This window comes from Choloepus didactylus, chromosome 24 (assembly GCF_015220235.1).
Source record: "Choloepus didactylus isolate mChoDid1 chromosome 24, mChoDid1.pri, whole genome shotgun sequence".
Taxonomy (NCBI): Eukaryota; Metazoa; Chordata; class Mammalia; order Pilosa; family Megalonychidae; genus Choloepus; species Choloepus didactylus.
The window spans coordinates 869,608-893,210 of NC_051330.1; the positions used below are offsets into that span (position 1 = coordinate 869,608).

General features: G+C 46.3%; 1 protein-coding gene across 6 annotated transcripts in view; it reads left to right on the forward strand.

The window, feature by feature from the left end:
* TBC1D9B (TBC1 domain family member 9B) overlaps positions 1–23,603 on the forward strand; it is a 54,305-nt gene that overhangs the window by 2,763 nt on the left and 27,939 nt on the right. For 4 of the 6 annotated variants that reach the window (XM_037817600.1, XM_037817601.1, XM_037817603.1 and 1 more), the window contains exons 2-5: positions 11,132–11,242; positions 13,873–13,991; positions 20,234–20,462; positions 21,535–21,793. In XM_037817600.1, coding sequence (XP_037673528.1) covers positions 11,132–11,242; positions 13,873–13,991; positions 20,234–20,462; positions 21,535–21,793 — 718 coding nt within the window. Of the gene's footprint in view, positions 1–11,131; positions 11,243–11,327; positions 11,667–13,872; positions 13,992–20,233; positions 20,463–21,534; positions 21,794–23,603 lie in introns of those variants that run through there. The other 2 variants (XM_037817606.1, XM_037817604.1) reach the window with 2 other exon arrangements.

The following is a 23,603-nucleotide window of genomic DNA, read 5'->3' on the forward strand; positions in this document are numbered from 1 at the left end:
ATCTTACAGTTAATATTTTCAGGATTTTGTGATGTTTGTGATATTTGTTTTTTTAAATTGGTACTTGTTATACTTTCTCATCCTAAAGAAATTCTCAGTTTCAAACATAATTTTGTATTTATGATTTTCTTATTTTACTTTTTTTAAAGCAATTTTATTCATACACCACACAATCCATCCAATGTGTAAAACCAATGGTTCTCAGTATAATCACAGTTGTGCTTGCATTACCACAATCAATTTTAGAGAATTTTAATTGCACCCAAAATAAAAAGCTCATGCTCCTTCCACCCCCTATTATTGACACTTAACATTGGTGCAGTACCTTTGTTACAACTGATGAGAGGATATTAAAATATTATTGTTAACTATAGTCCATAGTTTGCATTAGGTGTATTTTTCCCCATATACCACCCTATTCTTCACACCTTGTAATAGTGACCTGCATTTGTTCTGTCGTCTTATATTTCTGCAATCAACCACCTTCATCCCCCACTGCAGGGTTCACTGTGTTGCACAGTCCCATGTTTCACCCTCTGGCTTTCCTTCTAGTGACATACAAGACCCTGAACTTCCCCTTTCAACCACAATCACACACAGGATTCAGGGCTGTTAATTACACTCACAATAAGGTACTACCATCACTTCTGTCCATTTTCAAACATTTGCAATCAACTTTATTAAAAATTCTCCACAAATTAAGCATCAGCTCCCCATTCTCTACTCTTAAAAAAATTTCTATCTCTGGAGTTCCAGTTTGCTAAAGCTGCAGGAATGCAATATACCAGAAACGGGTTGGCTTTTACAATGGGGGTTTATTAGTTCACAAATTTACAGTTCTAAGGCCATGAAAATGTCCCAAATAAGGCATCTATAGGATGATACCTTCTCTGAAGAGAGGCCGATGGCATCTGGGGTTCCTCTGCCACGTGGAAAGGCACGTGGCTGGAGTCTGCTGGGCCTCGCCTGGGTTTAGCTCCTGATTTCTGTGGCTTTCTCCAGAATGTCTCTGGGCTTCTGTCTTCACTCCTCTCTCTCAGCTCCTGTGCGTCCTTGCTTGTTTCTCCCAGGGCATTTCTCTCTAAGCATCTGGGGGTCCTCTCTTAGCTTCTCTGGGGCAAACTCTGGATTTCATCTCTTAGCGTCTCTCCTGGTTCTGTTTCAAGGGCTGTCTCCAAAATGTCTCTGGGCATTTTCTCTCTAAGCGTCTCGGTCTGTGTCAACTCTCTGCTCTCTCTCCCTGAGCTCTCTTAAGGACTCTAGTAAACTAATTAAGACCCACCTTGAATGGGCTGGGTCACATCTCCATGGAAATAATCTAATCAGAAGGCCCCACCCACAATAGCTTGGCTCCCACAAGAGTAGATTAAAAGAACATGACTTTTGTGGGGTACATAATAGATTCAAACTAGCACACCAGGTAACCTAATACTCTAGATATTAACTCCATGACTTTGCTCATTATAATTAGCTCATATTAGTAAGATCATACAATATTTGTCTTTTTGTTTCTGTCTTAATGTCACTCAACATAATGTCCTCAAGGTTCATCCATGTTGCCGCATGCTTCAGAACTTCACTCCTTACAGCTGAATAATGTTTCATCATATGTATATACCACCGTTTTATTTTATCCTTTTATTGGTTGATGGACATTTGGGTTGTTTCCATCATTTGGGAATTGTGAAAAATGCAACTATGAACACTGATGTGCAAATGTCTATTCGTGTCCCTGCTTTCGGTTCTTCTGAGCATTTACCTAGTAGCAGGATTGCCAGATCGTATGGCAATTCTATACTTACCTTCCGGAGAAACTGCCAAAGTCTTCTACAGGGGCTGCACATTTTACATTCCCACCTGCAGTGCATGAGGGTTCCTATTTCTCCACATCCTCTCCAGCATTTGTAGTTTTCTATTTGTTTAATAGTGGCCATGCTGGTAGGTGTGAAATGATATATCCTTATGGTTTTGATTTGCATTTCCCTAATAGTTAGTGATGTTGAACAACTTTTCACGTGCTTTTGAGCCATTTGTATTTCTTTAGAAAAATGTCTTTTCAAGTCTTTTGCTCACGTTTTAATTGGGTTGTTGAGAATTGTAGGATTTCTTTATATGTTCTGGATATTAAACCCCTATTGGATATGTGGTTTCCAATTATTTTCTCCCGTTGAGTTGGTTGCCTTTTCACCTTTTTGACAAAGTCCTTTGAAGCAAAAAAGTCTTCAGTTTTGAGGAGTCCCATTTATCTATTTTTCCTTTCATTGCTTGTGCTTTGGGTGTAAAGTCTAAGAAACCACCTCCTATGACAAGGAATTGAAGATGTCTCCCTATATTTTCTTCCAGGAATTTTATGGTCCTAGCTCTTATGTTTAATTCCTCGATCCGCTTTGAGTTAATTTTTGTATAAGATGAGATACAGGGATCCTCTTTCATTCTTTTGGATATGGAAATCCAGTTCTCCTGGTACCATTTGTTGAAGTTCAGTGTCAGTTGAGTGCACTTGGAAGTCTTGTCAAAAATCAATTGACAGATGTGAGGGTCTGTTTGTGAACTCTCGATTCAATTCCATTGGTCAGAAAGTCTGTCTTTATGCTGGTACCCTGCTGTCTTGAGCACTGTGGCTTTGTAATATGTTTTAAAGTCAGGAAGTGAGAGTCCTCCAACTTTGTTCTTTTTTTACAGGATGTTTTTGGCTACTCAGGGCCTCTTACCCTCCCAAATATTTGATAATTGGCTTTTCCAGTTCCGTAAAGTAGGGATTGCATTGATTCTGTGAATCAATTTGGGTAGAATTGACATCCTAACGATATTTAGTCTTCCAGTCCATGAACACGGAATGTCCTTCCATTTATTTAGGTCCTTTTTAATTTCAATATCTTGTAGTTTTCTGAATACAGGTCGTTTACATCCTTGGTTAAATTTATTCTTAGATATTTGATTCTTTTAGTTACTATAGTGAATGGAATTTTTTCATGATTTCCTCCTCAGATTGCTCATTATTAGTGTATGGAACACTACTGATTTTTGCCTGTTGATCTTGTATCCTGCCACTTGGCTAGACTCGTTTATTAGCTCTCATAGATTTTTCAGGACTTTCCATGTATAGAATCATATCATCTGCAAATAGTGAGAGTTTTACTTCTTCCTCTCCAGTTTGGATGCCTTTTATTTCTTTTTCTTGTCTAATTGCTCTAGCTAGCACTTCTAGCAAAATGTTGCTTAATGGTGGTGACAGGGAGAGTCTTTGTCTCGTTCCTGTTCTTAGAGGGAAAGCTTTCAGTCTTTCCCCACTGAGTATGATTTGAGCTGTGGGTTTTTCATATGTGCCCTTTATCATGCTGAGAAAGGTTCCATCTCTTCCTGTCTTTCAAAATGTTTTTATCAAGAAAGGATGCTGGAGATTTTATTTTCCAGGATCTTATATGTGAACAACACTCTTGGTTCTGCTAGTAAAATGGAGAGCTATTTGTGGAATGTGGAAGGGGAAAAGGAAGCCCAATATTTGCTATTATTTTTATTTTTTTACTACAGCAAGATAACAAATGCAATCTTAAGTGGGCTTGACTGGCTGACGATGCCTTCTTGCCTTGAAGTTTTCTCAAGAGCAAAATGTTGAATGTGCAGGAGCACCCTCTCTGCTGCAGCTATATTTTTGACTATTTCACATTGTTTGGTCCAAGAAATTAGGCTATGTTAGGTTTTGGTGAACTAAGAATCAGTTGCGACGAACTTAAGCATTTTGAATTTTTATTAGAACGTTGTTTCCTTCCTGGTTCTCCCCTTCGTGCTGCTAGGGGAGCATCCAGCCCTGCTGTTTGTCATTCCCTGGCAGGTGTGGGCAGTTGTGTGGCGACACGTAGCAAAACCAGCTGGGGAAACCATTTTTTGGGCTCTTGATGAGAAATTTGGAAAAAAAATGGAAACCGGGTAATAAAAAGTGGAAGGGATTTAACATTTTAGTTTATTGGAAATATTAAAATGGAGTATTGTGCTGTCTTTTCTTACACCCAGGTGAGCTCGTCCTGGCTTGCAGGGCAGGGTGCGGGAGCGGCCCCACAGGGCGCTGTGCGCTCTTGGGCTCTGATCACGGGGGGCATTTCTACACTTTTCTTCTTCAGATTTAGTGCAGAACTAAAATGTACAGGAACCCTCTTTTTTCAGCTTATTTTAATTTTCACACCGTGTTCATTTTTCTTTCACCCTTCATGGAGTGCTAATAGTCTGTTTGTAAATGAAGATAAAATTTTGAATGCCATTAGTTTAAAATAGTCTAAACAAAACTCCTTAAATCAAAGTCCTCTATTAATCTAGGACGCTAGAAGAGAATTTAGAAACATCTCTGAAAGCTGCTTGTGGGGAGCCGAGCTGTGGTTGCAGATAGGCAGCGAGTAGTTCCCGCCACCGTTTTATGAGTCCGAGTCCGAGGGCCTCAGCTGCCTTGAAACGCATTTGCTTCACGATTCCCTCATGGGAAATATGGGACAGGAAGTGTTTTCATTTATGTCACTTGATTTAGTAACATCTAGATGTGACCACTGACCTGAGTAGCATCCCACAGTCATGTGAGTAAAAGATTCTCCTAGCATACCGTTTTTTGGATTTACATTTTAAAGGTTAAAATTTCCATGTTTAAGAATTAAGTATGAGTTTAGGAAGCTAGGCTTCTTGGACCACTACTGTTAGCAAAATAATGAATTACCTTGCTGATCAGGATTCATACTAATAAATTAGGTAATGATTCCAAGAAACATTCAAAGCATAAAATGTCAATCCAGCAGCAGAGCAAGGTCGAGTCTCCTGTCCTCCATGGAAGACAGTTACCTGGTGTTCTTGACGACAGAGACCCTGATGTGGATGAAGGGCAGACTGTCCTCCTTGCCCACTGGAGAGCAGGGGACTCCAGGCATTCGCTCAGGTTTGGTGCCTGTTAAGGCAGAGGTTTTCCTTTTTGCAGTCTTTATTATTATTATTATTATTATTATTATTATTATTATTATTATTATTACTTTTATTATTTGTTAAATATTGTAACCACATAGCTGTGTCAAAAATATAAAGAAGGAACAGACTCCAGTTGTAAATACTTTGTAAACATGAGGATTTGTACTTGAGAAGAGGATTTTGAAGGGCATTGACATCCTACCAAAAAAGGGTATAATAAAATGACCTTTTTATATTAAAAAAAAAAAGAAAGAAAGGATGCTGGATCTTGCCAAATGCCTTAGGCATCCATTGAGATGATCATGTGGTTTCCCCCCTTCAATTTGTTAATGTGTTGTGTTACATTAATTGATCTTGTATTGAACCACCCTTGCATACCTGGAATAAAGCCCACTTGATCGTGGTGTGTAACATTTAAATTAAATGTGTACTTCTGATTTGAAAGCATTTGTTGAGTGTTTTTGCATCTATATTCATTAGAGAGATTGGTCTGAAATTTTCTTCCCTTGAGAAATCTCTATCTGGTTTTGGTATGGGGGTGATGTTGGCCTCATAGAACAAGTTAGGAAGTGTTCCCTCCTCTTCAATTTTTTGGAAGAGTTTGAGCAGGATTGGTATTAATTTTTCCTGGATTGATTGGTAGAATTCCCCTGTGAATACATCTGGTCCTGGACTTTTCTTTGTTGGTAGGCTTTTGATGACTGATTCCATTTTTTTACTTGTGCTTGATTTGTTGAGGTCTTCTGTTTCTTCTAGACTCACTTTAGATTGTTCATGTGTTTCTAGGAAATTGCCCATTTCACCTAAGTTGTTTAGTTTGTTGGCATACAGTTGTTCATAGTATCCTCTTATGATCTTTGCATTTCTGTGGGGTCAGTAGTAATGTCTCCCCTCTCATTTCTGATTTTATTTATTTGCATTTTCTTTTCTTTTTTTTTTTTTTTTTTTTTTTTGTCAGTCTGGCTAAGGGCTTGTCAATTTTAATGATCATCTCAAGGAACCAGCTTTTGGTTTTGTTGATTACCTATATTATTTTTTTGTTCTCAGTTTCATGTATTTTTGTTCTAATCTTTATTATTTCTTTCCTTCTGCTTGCGTTGAGGTTAGTTTGCTGTTCTTTTTCTAGTTCCTCCTGGTGTTCACTTAGGTCTTTGATTTTAGCTCTTTCTTCCTTTTAAATGTAGGTGTTTAGGGCTATAAATATCCCCCTCAATACCACTTTTGCTGCAGCCCATAAGGTTTTATATGTTGTCTACTTGTTGCCATTTGTCTTGAGATGTTTACTGATTTCTCTTGCAGTTTCTTCCTTGAGCCACTGATTGTTTAAGAGCAGGTTGTTTGACCTCAATATATTTGTAAATTTTTCAGTTCTCTGCCTGTTATTGATTTCCAACTTCATTTCATTATGATCAGAGAAAGTGCTTTCTATAATTTTATTATTTTTTAATTAATTTATTTTTTAATATTTTTATTGTCAAATATAACATATATACATAGAAGTGATAACTTTCTAAGTGCAATTTAACATGTAGTTAGAACCAGCAAATTTCAAAAAAATATTATAGGTTACAGTTCCACAGTTTCAGTCATTTCCTTATTATGAAGTACATATATATACATATATGTGTGTGTGTATATATATAAAGGTAATATCTTTCAAAGTATGACTTAACAAGTAGATACATAGGAAATTTTCAAAGTTGTTATGAGTTATAGTACCATAGTTTCAGTTATTTTCCTTTTTGCGAAATATAACATATATACAAAAAGGTATAGCTTTCAAATTACAATTTAACAAGTAGTTATAGAACAAATTTCAAAGGATGCTATGGGTTACAGTTCCACCGTTTCAGTTCTTTCCTTTTAGCTATTCTAGTATCCTAGCAACTCATAAAAAGAAAATTATAGAGATTCAGTATTCATAATCCTTTGTTAAATTCCATCTTGTCTGTTGCTGCCCCTTCCTCTAGTTTAATCATTTACCCAATCTTCAGGGATGTCTAGCCAGTGACCACACTAACCTGTTCATGTTGGAAAGGGGTGTCAACTTTAAAAGCAAAGGGGGCACATCTAGTTGATGTTCTTGAAGAGGCTATTGCCTCTGGGTTTTGGGACTTAGGTCATGGGAGCACTCTAAAGGATTTAAGTCTCTGAAGAATAAACTTAGTGAGTGAAACTTTTTTTATCAAGTCCCAGATAGGGATCCGGGTATTCTTTAAGGTTTGGGGGACTACTGTTGACTTGGGCTTATCATACTATGGTTATTTGGCATATCTAGGTGAAGCCTGCATAGGAGAAACCTCCAGGACAGCCTCTTGACTCTATTTGAATTCTCTTAGCCACTAAAACCTTATTTTGTTGCCTTTCTTTTCCCCTTTTTGGTCAAAAAGGCACTCTCAATCCCTCAATGCCAGGGTCAGGTTCATTCCCAGAATCCATGTCCCACATTTCTTTTCTATAATTTTAATATTTTAAAATTTATTGAGAGCAGTTTTGTGACTCAACACGTGGTCTATCCTGGAGAATGATCCATGAGCACCTGAGAAGAATGTGTATCCTGCTGTTGTGGGCTGCAGTGTTCTGTATATATCTGTTAGGTCTAGTCCATTTATCATATTATTCAAGTTCTCTGTTTCCTTATTGATCTCTGTCTGGATGTTCCATCTGTTGATGAGAGTGATATATGGAAGTCTCCAACTATTATTGTGGAGACATCTTTTACTCCCTTCAGTTTTGCCAGTGTTTGCCTCATGTATTTTGGGGCATCGGGTTAGGTGCATAAATATTTATGAATGTTATTTCTTCTTGGTGGAGTGCCCCTTTTGTTAATATAAAATGTCCTTCTTTTTCTCAAATGGCATTTTTGCATTTAAAGTCTATTTTGTCCAATATTAGTATAACTACCCCAGCTCTTTTTTGGTTACTGTTTGTGTGGAATATCTTTTTCAGCCTTTTGCTTGTATCCTTGGCTCTAAGATGACTCTCTTGTAGATGACATATAGATGAATCATACATATATATATTTTTATCCACTCTGCCAATCTGGGTCTTTGACTGGGGAGTTTAATCCATTAGCTTTCAATGTGGTTACTGTAAAAGCAGTACTTACTGAAACCATTGTATCCTTTGACTTTTATATATCATCTCTTATTTTTGTCTCTTTTTACCCTTGTAGTTACCCTTACTGATAATCTTCATTTCTACACTCTTCCTCCAAGCCTGTTTCTCTTGTCTTTTCTTTTCAGCCTGCAGAACTCCCTTTAGTATTTCTTGTAGGGCAGGTCTTTTGTTAACGAACTCTCTCACCTTCTGTTTATCTATGAATATTGTAAACTCTCCCTTGTTTTTGAAGGACAGTTTTGCTGGACAGAGAATTCTTGGCTGGCAGGTTTTCTCTTTCACTGTTTTATATATAACGTACCACTCCCTTCTTGCCTCCATAGTTTCTGATAAGAAACCAGCAGTTAGTCTTATCAAGCTTCCCTTGTATGTGATGGATCGCTTTTCTTTTGCTGCTTTCAGAATTCTCTTTTTATATTTGGCAGTTGACAGTCGGATTAGTATGTGTCTTGGAGTAGTCTATTTGGATTTATTCTGTTTGGAGTATGTTCTGCTTATATTTTTCATAGGAGTTGGAAACTTTTCGACCATTATTTCCTCAAATATTCTAGGTCTATTTGGATTTATTCTCTTTGGAGTCTGTTGTGCTTATATTTTTCATAAGAGTTGGGAAATTTTTGACCATTATTTCCTCAAATATTCTTTCTGCCACTTTTCCCTTCTGTTCTTCTCCTGGGACACCTATGACACATATTATATGTGTTTCATGCTATCATTCAATTCCCTGAGATCCTACTAATTTTTTTTTCCATTCATTTTTCTATGTGTTCTTTTGTCTGTTTGATTTTGGATGTCCTGTCTTCTAGCCCGCTGATCCTTTCTTCTGCCTGTTCAAATCTGCTGTTGTATGCCTCTACTATATTTTTAATCTCATCTAATATGCCTTTTATTTCCATAAGTTCTGTTATTTTTCTTTGCATGCTTTCAAATTCTTGTTTATGCTCACCTGGTGTCTTTTTAATATCTTTTATCTCTTTAGCCATATTTTCCTTTATCTCTTGAATTGATTTAGGAGATTTGCTTTAACCTCTTTGATTAGTTGCTCCAAATTCTGTATCTCCTCTGAATTTTTAATCTGTTCCTTTGAGTGGGTCATATCTTCCTGTTTCTTAGTATGGCTTATAATTTTTTGCTGCTATCTGGGCATTTGGTTATCTTGATGAGATTATTCTGAAGTTCTTCTCCCTCTTGTCTAAGATTTTGTTGATTGGGTTTGTGGAAAGGCTCTTTTTTGACACTTGGTTTGCCGATATTGCCCAGCCAAAAAGGGCCAGGGACCCACGCAGAGGGTGCAGACCTGCTCCAAAGGGCCCTGGGGAGAGAGTCAGGAGGGACACCACAAGTTTTCTTTTTTTCCGCTCCCCAAGGCTGCACTTCCCTGGCCTGCCCAGCAGGTGGTGCTCTTCAGGAACCTACTCCCCACAGCCCTCGGAGAGCAGGGTACTTCTATCCCCCTGATGTGGGTTGGAACAGTGGCGTGGGGGGCAGCACCTGTCTGGGACGGGCTGAAGCAGTGGACCCAGCTGTCTAAATCCGCTACCAATAGCTAGATCAGTACTGGACCATGCCCCGTCTGTCCTCGGGCAGGAGGGCTCCCACGGCCCTGCCAGTCTACAGAGGCCCACCGGGCAGGGACTGGCTGCCCCGAAGTGGCTTGCCACGAGGGTGGGGGGTGAGCCAGGAGCCGTGGCGGGCGAGTTCCTCACAGCTGTTCATGCCATTTCCCAGCCGCCCTGGGCACTCTGCAGGGCTCCCCTGGCCTCCAGAGCCCCAGAACAGCTGTTCTGGACGAATCTGCCTGTCCACTCTCTGTTTTAGAAGAGGAGGGAGCCCTGCAACTTTCTACTCAGCCAGCTTCCTGTAATTCTCTGTGTGTGTGTGTGTTATTAAAGAGGGCCACCCCAAATTGTTTATGCTTTCACACTGTAAAACCTGGAACTGCCCCTGTGTGCAAATGTTCTGAGTGAGTTCCTGGAAGAAGTGGGAGGAGCATTTTTTGGTCCTCTACTAGATTCTCTTTTTTTTTTCTTTAAACTTCTTATTTTGAATAGTTTCAAATTTACAGGGCAGTTGCAAAAATAGTACAAACTCTATAGAGAACTCCAACATAACCCCATCCCCAGACACTCAGGTCCACCAATTTGAACATTTTACCACATTTGCCATGTTCCTGTATCATATCTGTCCATCTATGTATATATCAATTGATCTGTTTTCTGAACATTTGAGAGTCGGTTGTATACCTCCAGCATTTAACACTTGAACATTTAATACCTCCATGTGCATCTCCTAAGAGCAAAGACATTCATGTATGTAGCCACCTTAAGGGCAGTTATCAAGTTTCAGAAATTTGACATTTATCAAAAGCTCACAGTCTCTATTCCATTTTTTTCATGTGTCCCAAAGGTGTCCTTTTGAGCCTTTTCTCTTCCATTATTAGATCACATTCAGGATAACGTACTGCACTTAATTGTCATTGTCTCTTGCTGCTCACTCTTTCCTTCCTTATTCCTCCTTCCCTCCCTCTTTCCCTCCCTCCCTTCCTTGCACCCATCCTTCTATCTGTCCGTCCGTCTATCCATCCATTCACCTATCCGCCCTCCCTCCCTCCCTCCTTCTCTCTCTCTCTCTCTCTCTCTCTCTCTCCCCCTCCCTCCCTCTCTCTTTCTGAATTGTGAAAACACACATATACAACATCAGTCTTCCCATCCCCGCCCCTCCGAGCAGGCCATTCGGTGGGACCTGTCACGTTCACAGCGTGGCTGTTCCCTCACCCCTGGCCCTCTCTGAAACTTTCCCTCCACCCAGACAACCCGACCCCATTTGCCTTAACCCCCCAGCCCGCTTCCACCCCCGCCGTGACTGTGCCCGGCTCTCGGGTCCAGGCATTTGTGAGTTTTCTCTGGTGACCCTGAGGCTCGTGTTTGGTTTGCTGCACCCCGCCATGCCCTGCGCCCGGGAGGGGCTGCTTCCCGCTGGGACGGGGGTGGCTGGGGGGTCTGCCTCCCGCGGGGGTGTCGGGGTGTCGGGGCACCCCCACTGTGGCCTCACGGCGCCCCGCACCCCCCAGGCCTCCTGGTCGGCACCCTGGACGTGGTCCTGGACTCCAGCGCCCGTGTCGCCCCGTACCGCATCCTGCACCAGACCCAGAATGCGCAGGCCTACTGGACCGTGGCGTGCGGTAGGTGCTGGGGGGCGGGGGGGTCCCGGGAGAGGGAAGGAGTCCTGGGGGGGGGGGGCGTCCCTGGGGGGGGTAGGGTTAGGTGTCTCACCCTGAGCCCCCCGCAGTCCCCGTGCATTCAGACAGAGACGCGCAGCCAGCGGGAGGGAGGGAGGAAGGCAGCCCCCTGGCCACGCAGGGGGAGGAAGCCCCAGGGTCCAGCGGCCTCCCCGCCGCTCAGCCCTGGGCCCCTGCAGCCGCAGGAGGCCATCGCTGGGTCTGCTCTATCTCGGAGATGAGGAAACTGCACAGAGAGGTTCAGCAACCTGCCCCGAGTGGCACAGCAGACCAGCGCAGCATGTCACCACCAGGCTCGGTCTCTCTACGTAGAGGCCATCTGTCACTGCCCTCCAGCCTAGCGGTTCTCCTCAGGAACAGGGAGAAGGTGACGAGATTCAAACGTTTGTAGCTCTCTCTGCTGGACGCCAGCTCCAGGCAGGGCCAGGGGAGCGTGGGAAGGACTTGAGGGAAAGCACGGGCGCCCGCGGCCCCTCCGCCCTCCCGGACGCTGAGCACAGCCATCCTCTCCCCTCCTGGCAGTGAATGCACGGAGGCTTGAGAAGGTGTTTCCCCACGGCCAGGTGGGGAAGCCTGTGGGACCCCAGGTCTCCCGGTTCCAGAGCCGGAGAAGGGGGCAGCGAGGAGTGAGGGCCGTGGTGCAATGGCAGCCTCGAGCAGGGCTGCCGTGCCTGAGTGATGGCCAGGAAGTTTGCCGTGTGCCTGGGTCACAAGGAGACGCTTTATGTCAGCACCTGGGAAGCATCATCTCTCCAAAACCCACTGGCCTAGTAAATCCCCGGCTCCCTAGCTTGGCCTGGCCCTGGCCTCAACTTCAAACCTCATCTTCCCAGCTCCTGCCGTGGAACTCAGCCAGACCCGAGCGTTTTCCAGGCCTGAATTTCCCCAACCACAGCTCTGGCTGGTGTAAAGGCAGAATCTCATGGCACGAGGAATGTTCCCCGTGTCTGCTGGGCTGTCTCCTCCTGCTCTGTGGGGACTCTGCCCGGGTGTCACCTCCTACAGGAAGCCCTCCCAGATTCCCAGACCCAAGTACCCATCCTGCCTTCTTGCTCCTTCAGACTGTATGTCTCTACCAGCACTCCCACCCTGGAGCAGGGTAGGTTCTGCAGCCAGACTGCCTGGATCAGGCTGCAGGTTTGCTCACTTCCCGGCTCTGTGATCTTGGGCAAGTTACTGAACCTCTCTGTGCCTGAGCTTCATCATAAAGAGTGAAAATAATGGTACCTGGCTCAGAGGTGTTCTAAGAATTAAGTAAGCTAATCCATGCAGAGTGATAAGGACAGAATGTAGCACTTAATAATTTAATCAGCTATTGCATTATTTTTATCATATATTCAGCACTTAGCACAGAGGTGGTATAGCACAAGTGTTTACTTAGTATTAAATGAAGATCGAGCTACTTTTAACTAACACGTCTTTTAAATGCACTTATATAAATGTTTAGATTAAAGGGCAGGCAGAGCCAGGCAGGCAGTGTGGACAGGATTTTTTCTGTTTCTAGGTTGCCAGGAAGGTGCGTGTCAAGTGAAATGACACAGTAGAATTGCATCCTGTGTACATTTACCTTCTAAATTCAAATGGGTTCTTGGCAAAAGGAGAGAGGGAGGGAAATCTCTTCCCTTACCACCGAGGCCCTGGGCTCTGTGCTCCAGGGAAAGGATGTCACAGCAAAAACAAAGAAAAATGAAGGGAAAAAATGGCCTGTGGCTTCTCCTCCTTGGGCTCGTTTCTCAGTCTGGCCTTTGGGGAGGCGTCGTGCTGCCTTCCAGCCTCTCCATTCCCACTGGGCCCTTGCTGAAGTCTACGGGACCACCAGCCAGGAGAAGCAGAAAGGGCAGGCGGGTTTCCTGGAGGAGGCAGGAGGGGCCAGGATGGGGGTGCACTTTGCAGGTGGAAGCCCTGAGTCTGGGCTTTAGTGGGGGGATGATCGCCACTCCCCAGCCCAGCAGGAAGTTGCAGCTGGCATCAGCGGAGCCCTGAGCTCTCAGGAGAGCTGGAATCACTTACACAAGGCCTGGCTGTGTCCGATTAATCCTGTATATTGAAGACACATTAAGTCTTAGGGCTTGAAAGAAAATCTTTATAAATAAGCAACTTGTCAATGCATGGACTCTTTCTAGAAGGACACAGAGGAATCTAGGGATAGCACTCCTGGGGTTGGGGAGGCTTTACTTTCCATGTGATCCTCTGTGAGTCCACCTGAATATTTTTACTTTTTGTTTTTTACCAGGAGCTTTTGTTATATAACAGAATGTTTAAGAAGAAAAAGAGAGCAATTTGAAGAGTCAAGTCGCTTGAATACAGCAGATTAGGCCACCCATTTTAATCTCCCTTTGAATCTATGTAGGGATTTTTGTTTTTGACTTTTCAGTTGCTGGTGTTTTTCGAACAGTTGTGGGTTTACAGAAAAACTGTGCGCAGAGTACAGAGTTCTTGAATACCCCCTCACTCACACAGTTCTCCCCGTTACTAACATTTTGCATTGGAGAGGGACATTTGTTATGAAGTTATTTTTAAAGCCGGGTGATTTTACGATTCTCCTTTTCTTTCCTTCGCCCACCCTGCCCTAGGTTCTTCCCGCAAAGAGATCACAAAGCACTGGGAATGGCTGGAGAATAACTTGCTGCAGACGCTCTCCATCTTTGACAATGAGGAAGACATCACCACCTTCATCAAGGGCAAAATACATGTAAGGACCATCCTCAGCTCACGCTCTCACCCTTGGTTTCTGGGCTGGCAGTGTTCTCCAGTACCAGCTCGTGTCACCTTCAGAACAGCCGAGCTGCAGCTCTCATCCCTGTTTCACAGATGCGGAAGCTGGGACATGCGCTCCCTTGTGTTGGCCGTGTTCACGAGGGCCCTCTGGTGAAGTCCCCTTCTTATCCGGGGGCCGCTGGGGTCTGGCAAATGCTCGGCTGGGAGTTTCTGTTCTCTGCAAAGTGCTCTAGAACAAAGATGCACACGTGTAGTCATCTTTGCCTGTTCCTCAGCTGACAGAGCAAGAAGCTGGAAATGACAGGATGTTTTGGGGTGTGCGTTTTGTTTGGTTGGTTGGTTTTTTTTTTTCATTATTGTGAAGTTTATACACAGAAACTTTCAAAGTACAATTTAACAAGTAGAGAGCAAATTTCAAAGAATGTTACAGGTCGTTTGTTTTTAATTGAGAAGTTGTAGGTTTACAGAAAAATCATGTGGAAAATACCGAGTGTCCATATACCCACCCTCCCCCACCCCAGTTTTCCCTATTATTAACACTACACTTTGCATTGGCATGGTAACTTTGTAACAATTGATAAAAGAATATTATAATTGTACTATTAACCATAGTCCATACTTTATATTAGGATTCATTGTTTGTGTTGTACAGTCCTAGAGTGTTTTTAAGTATTTTTATTCTAATAACATATATACAAACTAACATTTCCCCTTTTAACCATTTTCAAATATATAATTCAGTGGTGTTATTACATTCATAATGTTGTCACTGGCATCTATTACCAAAATTTTTCTATTATCCCAAACAGAAACTCTGTACCAATTAAGCATAACTCCCCATTCCCTAACCCCACGCCAGCCCTGATAACCTGTATTCTAGATTCTGACTCTGAATAATTTTCTTTTACTAATAATTTCATAGAGTGAGGTCATGCAGTATTTGTCCTTTTGTGTCAGGTGTATTTTGCTCTTGATGTCATCCATGACATCCATGTTGTAGCATGTATCAGAACGTGATTCCTTCTTATGGCTGAATAATATTCCATTGTATGTGTCTGCCACATTTTGTTTATCCTTGGGTTGCTTCCATCTTTTGGCAACTGTGAATAATGCAGCTGTGAACATCAGTGTGAAAACACCTGCTCAAGTCCCTGCTTTCATTTCTTTGGGGTACATACGTAGAAGTGTGATTGCTGGGTCACATGGCAGTTCTATACTTAACTTTCTGAGGAGATGCCAAACTGTCTTCCACAGTGGCTGCACCATTTTACATTCCCACCAGCAATGAATGAGTGTTCTCATTTCCCCACATCCTCTAAAACACTTGCTATTTTCCATTTTTTTTTTTAATAGTAGCCATTCTAGTAGGTATGAAATGGTATCTCACTGTGGTTTTGATTTGCATTTCCCTAATGACTAGTGATGTTGAGCATCTTTACATGTGCTTTTTGGCCATTTGCATATCTTCTTTCGACAAATAGCTATTCAAGTCTTTTGTTCATTTTTGAATTGGGTTGTTTGTTTTTTTGTTGTTGAGTTGGAGGATTTTTTATTTATTCTGGCTATTAAACCCTTATTGGATATGTGGTTTCCAAATGTTTTCTCCCCTTCTGTAGATAGCCTTTTTACTTTCATGATGAAGTCCTTTTGTGCACAAAAGTTTCTAATTTTGATGAAGTCACATTAATCTATTTTTTCTTTCATTGCTTGTGCTTTGGGTATAAAGTCTAAGAATCCATTGTCTAACACAAGCTCCTAAAGATGCTTCCTTACATTTTCTTCTAGGAGTTTCATGGTTTGGGTTCTTATATTTAGGTCTTCCATCCATTGAGAGTGAATTTTTGTTTCTGGCATGAGGTAGGGGTCCCCCTTCATTCTTTTGCATATGGATATGTAGTTTTCCAGCTCCATTTGTTGACGAGACTGTTCTTTCTTGGGGTGTGTTTTTATTACAAAACTAACATTTTTAAATGAATATACCCTCTGACCGAGCAATTCCAGTCCTTGGAATTTTCCATACAGTGTTTTCCTGTGTGCAAAATGACAGGTATATAGCAGAATGTTGCCTGTAACACTGTATTAGCAGAAAGACCAAAAACAATGACCCCAGTCCCAGGAGAAGAGGAGAAAATCAGCAGTTCTTGTCTCTGCAAAATGAGAATAACAGTACTGAGTAACATTTTATTGAATACTTTCTCTGTGCTTACTGTGCTAACACTTTATATTCAGGGACTGGTTAAGTTACATATGGTGTACTTCGTGGAATATTTGGCAGCCCTCAAAATAGCATGTGTGAAAATTGTAGCCACATGTACAAACTTTTGTCATGGTGATATTTAGGTGGTTTTCTCATTTGGGGATAATTCTCGCCATAATGAGCATCTACCTGAATGCACGTGTCTGTCTTCCTTCGGGGAGACTGCTGCCTTGGGTTAGATTCCAGGAGGGGCGTTGCTGGGTCACAGTTTCAAAGTGCCAAGTCATGTTGGCCAGGCCCTTGTGAATTTATTATACCAGTGCTTCACGGACTTGCACAGAAAGTTCCCAGAGTTTCTCAGTTCTTCCCTGGGCACTTTGGGGGTCGAGGTTGGACAGTGTTGCCTTGGAGATGCATGAAAACAAAGAAGGAGGCAGAGACCACCCTCCACTCTTCTGGGGAGCACATTGGGCAATGATGATGATGACAGTGATGCTGATGCTGATGATGATGGTGATGATGATGACGATGATGATGATGATGACAATGATGACGGTGATGATAGTGGTGATGACGATGATGGTGATGACGATGGTGACGACGATGACGATGATGGTGATGATGACGATGGTGATGACAATGATGATGGTGATGATGGTGGTGATGACGATGATGATGGTGATGACGATGGTGATGACAATGACGATGATGGTGATGGTGATGATGATGACGATGATGGTGATGACAATGATGACGGTGATGATGATGGTGGTGATGACAACAATGATGATGGTGATGACGATGATGATGGTGATGACAACAATGATGATTGTGGTGATGATGCCGATAGCAGCAACATTATCCAATGTCTCCCGTGTGCCAGGCCCAAAGAAACTAACCAACCATACAAGTTGTAAATGACTCATGGGTCAGAGAAGAAACAGAAGTCAGACAGTGTCTGGAACTGAATGGTAGTTGAAATTCCATGATGTATCAGAATGTGTGGGCTGCAGCAAAAGCAGAACATGGAGGGAAACATAAAGCATTAAATCTTACATTGTAAAAGAAGAAATGGTGAAAATTAACAAGCCCAGTGTCCCATTCAGTAAGTCAGAAAAGGAACTAGAGAGAAACCAGGAAATTTGAAAGAAGGAAATAGAAGGGCAGAAATTAATTCCATAGAAAACAAGGGAACAACTGGAGAACGATGAGGAGAACGATGACTCTGAAAAGACAAACAGTAGAAACAAACCTGCGGCAAGAGTGATCAAGGAAAAGGGTGAAACCACAGATAATCAATATTGGGAATAAAATTTAGATCAGAGCTACAGGGGGAAAAAGCAGAGTTTAAACAGAGAGAGCACGCCATCAACAACTTTATGCCAAGGAATTTGAAAATGTACAAAATGGACCATTTCCTAGAATAGCACGTATTAGTTTCCTGTTGCTGCTACGACAAATCACCTCAAACTTAGAGGCTTACGACAGCACCTTCTCTCATCGCTCTGGAGGCTGGAGGCCTGACGGGTGTCACGGGGCTGATGTCGAGGTGTGAACAGGGCAGCGTTCCTTCGGGGGGCTCTGGGAGGGAATCCGTCTCCCTGCCTTTCCCAGCCCCTCGAGGCCGCCCGCGCTCGTGGGTGTCACAGCTGGCGACGTGGCCTCCTCAGGTCCTCCCTGGCCTGTCTCCCTGACCGCTGCTTCCACTGCCCCCTCCCGTGTCTGACCCTCCTGTACCCTCTGCGGGGACCCTCGTGGTTACACCGGACTCCCCCAAGGAAGTCATGGTAATCTCCCCCTTTCAAAATCCTTATTTTAATCACATCTGCAGGGTCCCTTTTACCATGGGAGGCGACACCAGGCTCTGCGGATAAGGACTTGGGCATCTTCAAGGGGGAGGGGGGTATTCGGCCATCCCATAATATACCTTACTCTAAAACGGAGGCTCAGGAAGGAACAGGAGACCTGGGTACCCCTAAAACTGCTAGAGGTGGAATCCATAACTGGAAGCCTCCCCAGTGATTTTTTTTTTCAACTTGACCTTTAATGTCATTTTAAGTAAAGAGGAAGTAAAATCTTAAATTATTGGCATGAAGTTTTTCATGAGAGAGGTCATGGGTTTACAGAACAATCGTGCGTGTAACACAGGATCCCCGTACACTGCCCCTTCGCTGTCCCCTTGCATCGGTGTGGCGTGCTTGTTACAACTGAGGAAAGCACGATTCATAATTGTGCTGTTAGCTCGAGTCCATGGTTTAACATAGGGGTCCCTGTGCAGTGCAGTCCCATGGATTTTTGTAATTTTTATTCTGGTGCCATATACAGAACCTGCCGTTTCCCCTTTTAACCACATTTGGATATACATTCCACGATGTTAAGTCAATTCACGATGTTGTGCTGCCATCACTGCCACCCGTTAGGAAGACTTCTCCATCGCTCCTCGTGGGCGCTCTGGACGTTTTAAATGTTAACTCCCCATTCCCTATCCCCGGTAACCCATCTTCTAGGCTCTGACTCTGTGAGTTTGCTTATTCTAATTACCCAGTGAACTTTTACAGGTGAGCTCTGTCAGTTACCACAGGATCCCAGCCTGTGAGCCGGCAGCTCAGTCCCCAGAGCCACCCTCCCTGGCAGGGAGTTGCTCTCTCCAGGTCCCTTCTGAGGCGAGGGCCAGGGCTGGCGAGCCGGCTGCGGGGACCTTACGGGGGAGCAAGGCCGCCGTGGTCAGCCCTGGGCTCCCTGCTGCGGGGCTGCTAGAGCAGGTACCACTGGAAAGTGGCCTGAGGGCAGGGGCATCTGAGTGGCGCCCGCCAGGCCCGTGGCACGGGGGTGGCAGGCCACCCTGTGGCTCTCCCTGGACGGGCGTCTCCTCCCAGCCTGCCCCTGCACGGGAGTCGGGAGCAACGGAAGCCAAAGGCTCGCCCTCAGGAATGAAGAGAGCACTTGGCCACAGAGCTGTTCCCCGCGGTGGAGCCATTTCCTGCCCGAGCATCCTGGGTTACAGCAGAGGCAGCTGGTACGATGCTGAGAAGTGGAGGGAAAGGGAGCAGATCTGGGTCTGGGCTTTGGCTGCCAGCTCTTCCTGGCCACAGGAAGGGGCAGGGGCCGCAGCGGGGCTGGGCCGTGAGCTCTGGCGTTGGGTTCCTCTCGTGTGTCCAGGAATGAAACTACGAGAACCGTGTGCACATTTTCGAGCTCTCGGCGCCTTGCCGGCACCTGTTTCACCGAGGTTGGGGGCTGGCTCTGCTGAGGGTGGGGGGCCCGGCACCCTACGGGTCCTGGAGATGGGGTACAGGAGCGTGGAGGCCCCAACCCGGGGCCCGAGGCAGGAAGACACCCTGGTTTATGGGGCCCGAATGCAGGAGGTGCCCCGAGAGCTCGTGGGACCAGCACTGTGCAGCGCAGGGCCACAGCGTGATCCGGCTCGGGCCGAGGGGAAGGAGCAAGTCCACGGTCCGCCCGGGAAAGCGTAAGTGTCCGTGTGTCCAGGAGGAAACCAAGAGACGGTCCCATAGTTGAGAGGGCCTCTCCGCGAATATGCATCTCAGCTGTGGGCTTTTTCATATGCTCGTGGATTATCTTCAGAAAAAAAATTTACATAAAAATAAAAGGTTTATTCTAAAAGTCAGTGCTCAAAGCCAATGATGATAATTGCTGTTTTTTTAAAATCCAGCATGGAATATAACCAGGTGATCATTTTTTTTTCTCCAGTTCTTCCAGAAATCTTTCAAACTCATGATTTGAAAGGCCCTGGGCTGCTTGTCTGGCTTCTCTGTGAGCAGGTGTCTGCCCCGTCCCACCAAGCTGGTGTCTGTCCGGGGAGGTGACAAAATCTGCCCAGAGTCACACAGGCAGAGGATGTCCATCTGTCTGTCTGCCTGTCCATGCGCCTCCTGGTGCCGTGGCCCCTGGGACCAAGGCCGCGAGTAACCAGGTGTCCGGGTCCCGCCTCCGCGTGGGGACCCTCGCCGGCCTCGGGGAACACGCCCAGGCGAGCCAAGTCCTCTCACCTCCCGCAGGGCATCATCGCAGAGGAGAACAAGAACAGGCAGCCGCAGGGCGAGGATGACCCGGGGAAGTTCAAGGAGGCCGAGCTGAAGATGCGGAAGCAGTTCGGGATGCCCGGCGGGGAGAAGCTGGTCAACTACTACTCCTGCAGCTACTGGAAGGGCCGCGTGCCCCGGCAGGGCTGGCTCTACCTGACGGTCAACCACCTGTGCTTCTACTCCTTCCTGCTGGGCAGGGAAGGTGAGCAGGGCGGGCACTGCCCTCGCCACATCGCCTAGCCCGTCCCCTCACCCGCACCTCCCCAGCCATGCCTCCAGAACCTTCCATCCCTTCCTTTGGGGACGAGGCTCAGGGTGCAATCCAAACCCCAGCCTGGCCGTCCAGTTCCCTTCCCGCACTTTCTGGCTGCTTCTGCCCCCGCCCCAAGAAAGCACCCAGGGCTTTAGCTGCTCAGAGTAGTGACCGTTTCCCAAGCGTTACAAGCCCCACGCCCCAGCACACGTCTTGCCCTTTGCCCTCATCAGCAAAGCCTCCCTGGTCCTTGTCAGACAAAGCTGGGAGTGCTGCTGTGTCCCCAGAGCCTGGTGTCCTCTCCGCTCATCTCCCCTGACTTTGTCCACATGTCCATGTGCTCCCCCGAGATGGAGCTTCCTGGGACCTCTGCACATTCCTTAATTTCTCTCCCCTTCACTCTGGGCATGCTGCCTGTGCTCTCAGGCCGGGAGCCGGGCTGGTAGGGGATGCAGCGGACACCCCGATGGCCTGGTCCCCACTCGTAGAGCATGTGTCCCGGCAGAGCCGGGCTCAGGCCCCGAGGGGTCTGCAGGAAGTGCCACCCCCAGGGAGCAGTGCCCTCTGCGGTGGGCTCTGGGTGCAGATGGAGTCGGGCGCCCACCTCACAGAGCCCTCTGGTCTCGTTTTGTCTGTTTTTGCAGACTTAATCGTGAGCAGTTTTAGGTTTACATAAAATTGAACATCTACTATGGAGGGTTCCCGTATACCTCTCCTACTTTCCCCCATTATTCAGTGCTCGCGTTAGCACGGTGTGAACCACAGTGATGCATACCGACGGGTGACTATGAACGGAGCTCTGTGGTTCTCACCGGGCTCCACCCTTTGTCCTTCAGTTCTCTGGGTTTTGGCTGATGCATAACGTCACGTATCCAGCCTTACGGCATTGTTCAGAATCATTTCACTGCCCTAAAAGTGCCCTGGGTGCCACCTCGTCCCTCTCCTGAATCCGTGACAGCCGCTGATCTTTCTCGTATCTTTCCCTCTGTCTGTCTGTCCCTCCATCCACTGCGGCGTCCAGTCAGCCTGGTGGTGCAGTGGGTGGATGTCACGCGGCTGGAGAAGAACGCCACGCTGCTCTTCCCCGAGAGCATCCGCGTGGCCACCCGGGACCAGGAGCTCTTCTTCTCCATGTTCCTCAGCATCGGCGAGACCTTCAGGCTCATGGAGCAGCTGGCCAACCGCGCCGTGCGGCAGCTGCTGGACAGCGAGGGCTTCCCGGAGGCGGCGGCCCCGCCCAGGCCCGGCCGGCCACACAGGAGCATCTCCGCTCTGAAGCGGTGCGTGGGCGCCCGGGTGGGAGGGCCCTGGGGCCAGGGTGGGCTCACCTGAGCACGACTCGCCCGCCTGCTCAGTGGAGAGGGGTCCGCCCTCTACACCCTCCTAGGCTCCCCGATCACTGCAGTGGAATGTGGGGTGGGCACCGAGAGGGATTTGCAGAGATGCCGTCGTGAAAATAACCCCTGATGTGGAAGACGGGCGCCCTTTCGGCGTTACTGCTCGCAGCCCGGAGGGGACGGTGCCCCTGCTCTCCCCAGGGCTCGGATGAGGAAACTGACGCACGGAGAGGTGAAGCAGCCTGAAGTCATGCAGCTGGTGGGCTGCGGAGGCAGGACATGAGCCTGGAGCCCGTCCTCCCGCCCCCTCGTCCAGCCGCTTTCAGGGGCACTGAGACCCCCAGGAGGCTGCGTCTTGGAAGCCGTGGCGAATCCGGGCTTGGGGTGCACAGCCTTCATCCCGCCGTGACTGACAGCTGTCCGTCTTTGGTCTCCTTCCCACCAGGCTTGGGGAGCCAGGCCGTGTGCCTGTCTGAGTTCACCACTCCCTGTCCGTGGGGGCTGACAGCGGGCAGCGATGGCCGGCCCCTCTGAAGCACCTGGGCTTGGGCAAACGCTTCCGCTCCTCCTTGTGGCTTCACGGCAAACTGCAATTCAGGCTGAGGGCTCCTGGGGTGCCCCAGCCAGGGTGTGGCCAGATAGACCTCTCGCCAGCCCCACCATCCCTTGGGCTGCAGCTGGAGGCTGTGGTCTAGGTCGTGGACTCGGGGGCAGCTCGGGTCTGGACAGTGTCAGGGACGTGACTCCTGCTGGGCATGAAGACGTGGCGCTTGGGGACTTCCAGTAGAAAAGGAGCAGGGCCAGAACTTCCCGGCCTGGGCACCATCAGGTCATGCCGGGCGTGCGGGGGGCTCCCCTGGGGGCCGAGGACCAGGGTGCCAGCCTGTCACTCCCTCAGCCAACAAGCGCACGAGCGTGGGTTTTTATAACCAATGGGCACTACCTGTTTCAGGTTTTTTGTTGTGTGTGTTAAATTTTTTATTTTGAAATAATTTCTAGCCTACAGGACAGTTGCAAAAATAATGCAAACCCCATATAGAGAACACAACATCCCCTCCCACCCAAACACTCAAATCCACCAACTTTTAACCTTTTGCCACACCTGCCGTATCCTCTGTCACCCATCTCTCCCTGCCTCTGTTTCCTAAACATTTGAGAGCAAGTTGTACACATCGTGCTCCAAGAACACTTCTTACGTCCACGTACTTTTCCTAAGAGCAAAGATACTGATGTAACCACCTTAAGTGCCGTTATCAAGTTCAAGAACTTTAACGTTCATGTCAGGCTTAGTTTATGATCCAGTTTTTCCATATGTCCAGTAAAGTCCTTTGGGGCATTTTCTTCTCCATTATTAGATCCAGTGCAGGATCATTTGTTGCATTTAATTGTTATTGTCTCTTTAGTTGCTCCTGTTTGTTAATTGTGGAAACACAAACCCTCCTTCCCAGCCCCTCCCGAGCCTACCATTCAGTGGAATTGTCACAGTTACAAGGCTGGGCCGCTCTCACCTCCATCCATCACCAGAACTTTTCCATCACCCCAAACAGCGTGTTTTATTTCCACACCACAGCTCCCCAGTGGGATCCTTGTCTAGGTTTTCCAGGTAGCGTGGGGAGTCCCAGCATAAGGAAGCAGCCTCAGGGGAAGCCGAAGCCCACGGCTACCCAGCAGAAGGCTGCGCTGGCAGCCACTTTGCTTCTTTTGACGGAGGGACGAGGATCTGTCAGTCTTCCTTGTGGAACAGTATGGGCCA